The 2,147-nt window shown below is 48.2% G+C and overlaps 1 protein-coding gene across 1 annotated transcript; it reads left to right on the top strand.

The window, feature by feature from the left end:
- Positions 1-345: 345 nt before the first annotated feature.
- Positions 346-1,366, top strand: LOC123040462 (TPD1 protein homolog 1A-like). The gene is made up of 2 exons (XM_044463297.1): positions 346-699; positions 797-1,366. Exons 1-2 carry the CDS (start codon positions 519-521, stop codon positions 1,174-1,176), a joined length of 561 nt encoding a protein of 186 aa, XP_044319232.1. The 5' UTR covers positions 346-518; the 3' UTR covers positions 1,177-1,366.
- The last annotated feature ends 781 nt before the right edge of the window (positions 1,367-2,147 follow it).

Genomic DNA, 2,147 nt, shown 5'->3' with positions numbered 1-2,147 from the left:
ACACTGAGTCCACCGCCGGCGAGGGTGAGAAGGAGGATAAGCCGCAACACAAATATGATGCCTCGCTAAAATAAAGGAGATTGACCTATTTGTGATCTTGAGTGATGATTGTTGGGTTAAGAGTGTGTGTTGTGTTTTTTCTACCGTTGCAACGCACGGGCTCTTTTTCTAGTGAAAAATTAAAAAAAAAGGAAAAACTGACAGAACAAAACAAAAAACGATGAAACACGAAAACAAGAAAAACTCATCCTGAAAAACCGAGGGAACCTCCCAAAACGGGTGCCGGTGCTGGGATATATGTTTCGGAACGGCCCAGTTCGCTATGGAAGGAGTCGAGCATGTCAACGAGCACCTGCCTAACTACGATCAGTTCTTTCCATGTAAAAATCAAGATTACTGCCTTTTTTTACTAGCTGATTAGTTTCCAAGTTGAGCAGACGACCCGCCTATATAAGACGGATTATTCTGACGAGGATTTCATACTTCTCTCGACTGTTCATCTTAAACGTCAGGCAGAGATGATGGCGTCTTTCTGGCCGCTGTGCGCTCTTGTCGTACTGCTCGCCGCAGTCGGCTCCGTCTCCATCGCATCCGCCTCCGTGGCCGACGCAGGTAGCTCGTCTCTCAATTCTTCGCTGCTCGCATCGGCGGCTCCTCCGCCAACCGCCGTCCTTCCCCGCAAGGTGCTCCGCCCTGCAGGTAATTCGCATCCATGTTTCATGCAAAGAAAAAGCATCCGTCTTCTTCTTACCAGTTTCAGTTATGCTCAGTCTTGTCTCTTTTCTCTGCAATGCAGGCGTGGGCGCAGACGTGCCGCACCGCGTGAGCCTCGGCTGCGCCGGCGCGGACGACATCGCCATCGAGCAGGGCCCGGGGACGACGCTGCCCAGCGGGGTCCCGTCCTACACGGTGGACATAATCAACCGCTGCTCCGGCGCAGGACGCGAAGCGTGCGCCATCTCTGGCATCCGCGTGCGCTGCGGCTGGTTCAGCTCCGTCACCCTCGTCGACCCCAGCAAGTTCCGCCGGGTGGCGCCCGACGACTGCCTCGTCAACGACGGCAAGCCGCTCTTGGCTGACGACACCATCTCCTTCGAGTACGCCAACTCGTTCCAATACAAGCTCTCCGTCGCCAAGGCCACCTGCGTCCACCCCGCCGCCGACACCTCCGACTAGCCGTATCGTATGCACGGGCCTAGCTAGCTAGCACTTTCTTTCGACACTTATTGTAGTATGCACAAGTTAGTACTTAGTACTACTACTATGGACGGACAATATCATCGGACAAAAATATAAGGTGTTTGCATGATTTTATAACTATTATAAACACCATCGACATATATCAAAGTTTTTGATGTGCATTGCATTGTCTCTGATGTATACTGTGCTTGTAATTAAGTACCTATTCGGCAATCCACCAGCACCAAAAAATACGAGGATCTACGGAGCATCTGTTTCTCCGCTCAGTTATTTTCAATTGCAGCTCCACTTGCTCTGGGAGCATAGTCGTGGAGCAAAGAGACCTCCGAACAGGCCCCAAGTCTCGGATCAACGAGAGAAGGGGAACTTGGGGAACTTTTGAGAGGTTGCTTAACTTTGACTCGAGCTAATCATCATACTTCTAGTGTTTCCCTACTAACATAAGACTAAGTCTGAGCTCCAATCCAAAGGCAATTGAACATAATAAATGAAAATATCAATGTGCCACATTATTCGTCATGTGCACACGACCTTCCCATGCATACTGTCATGTGCAGGGTTATGTACCACTTTCTAATGTGCACCCGCTTTTCACCAACACCGATGACAACAACATTTATGTTTACCTTTATATCAATTTTACACGTGTTAGCACACTTTATGATACCCCTGTTATTTTGAATCATTTTTTTTCTGTAGGGACATCGGGTTTTTAATTTTGTGAATTTCAAGTGTTGTTAACAAATTAAATAATTATTTTTTGGGGACATCGATCATCAAAAAAAAAAAAAATTGGGGGACATCAGCTCTATGATACGAGCGCTCTCATACTGCTAATAATGGAGGCCCTTGCCATACAAGATGGTGCCTGACTCGCATTTGCCATCTGAATCGGGTTGGAGGGTGACGCCCTAGAAATTAAGTTCATGTGCCGAGATATGCTAACG

The sequence above is a fragment of the Triticum aestivum genome, chromosome 2B (genome assembly GCF_018294505.1).
Source record: "Triticum aestivum cultivar Chinese Spring chromosome 2B, IWGSC CS RefSeq v2.1, whole genome shotgun sequence".
In the NCBI taxonomy this organism is placed as follows: domain Eukaryota; kingdom Viridiplantae; phylum Streptophyta; class Magnoliopsida; order Poales; family Poaceae; genus Triticum; species Triticum aestivum.
The sequence above is the reverse complement of the archived record's forward strand: the minus strand, read 5'-3'. Positions and strand labels throughout refer to the sequence as shown.

Excerpts from the sequence above, each read along its gene's own strand:
- LOC123040462 (XM_044463297.1), top strand. The coding sequence starts at position 519 with ATGATGGCGTCTTTCTGGCCGCTGTGCGCTCTTGTCGTACTGCTCGCC. Across the intron at positions 700-796 it reads CAAGGTGCTCCGCCCTGCAG|GCGTGGGCGCAGACGTGCCG; the intron begins GTAATTCGCATC and ends TCTGCAATGCAG.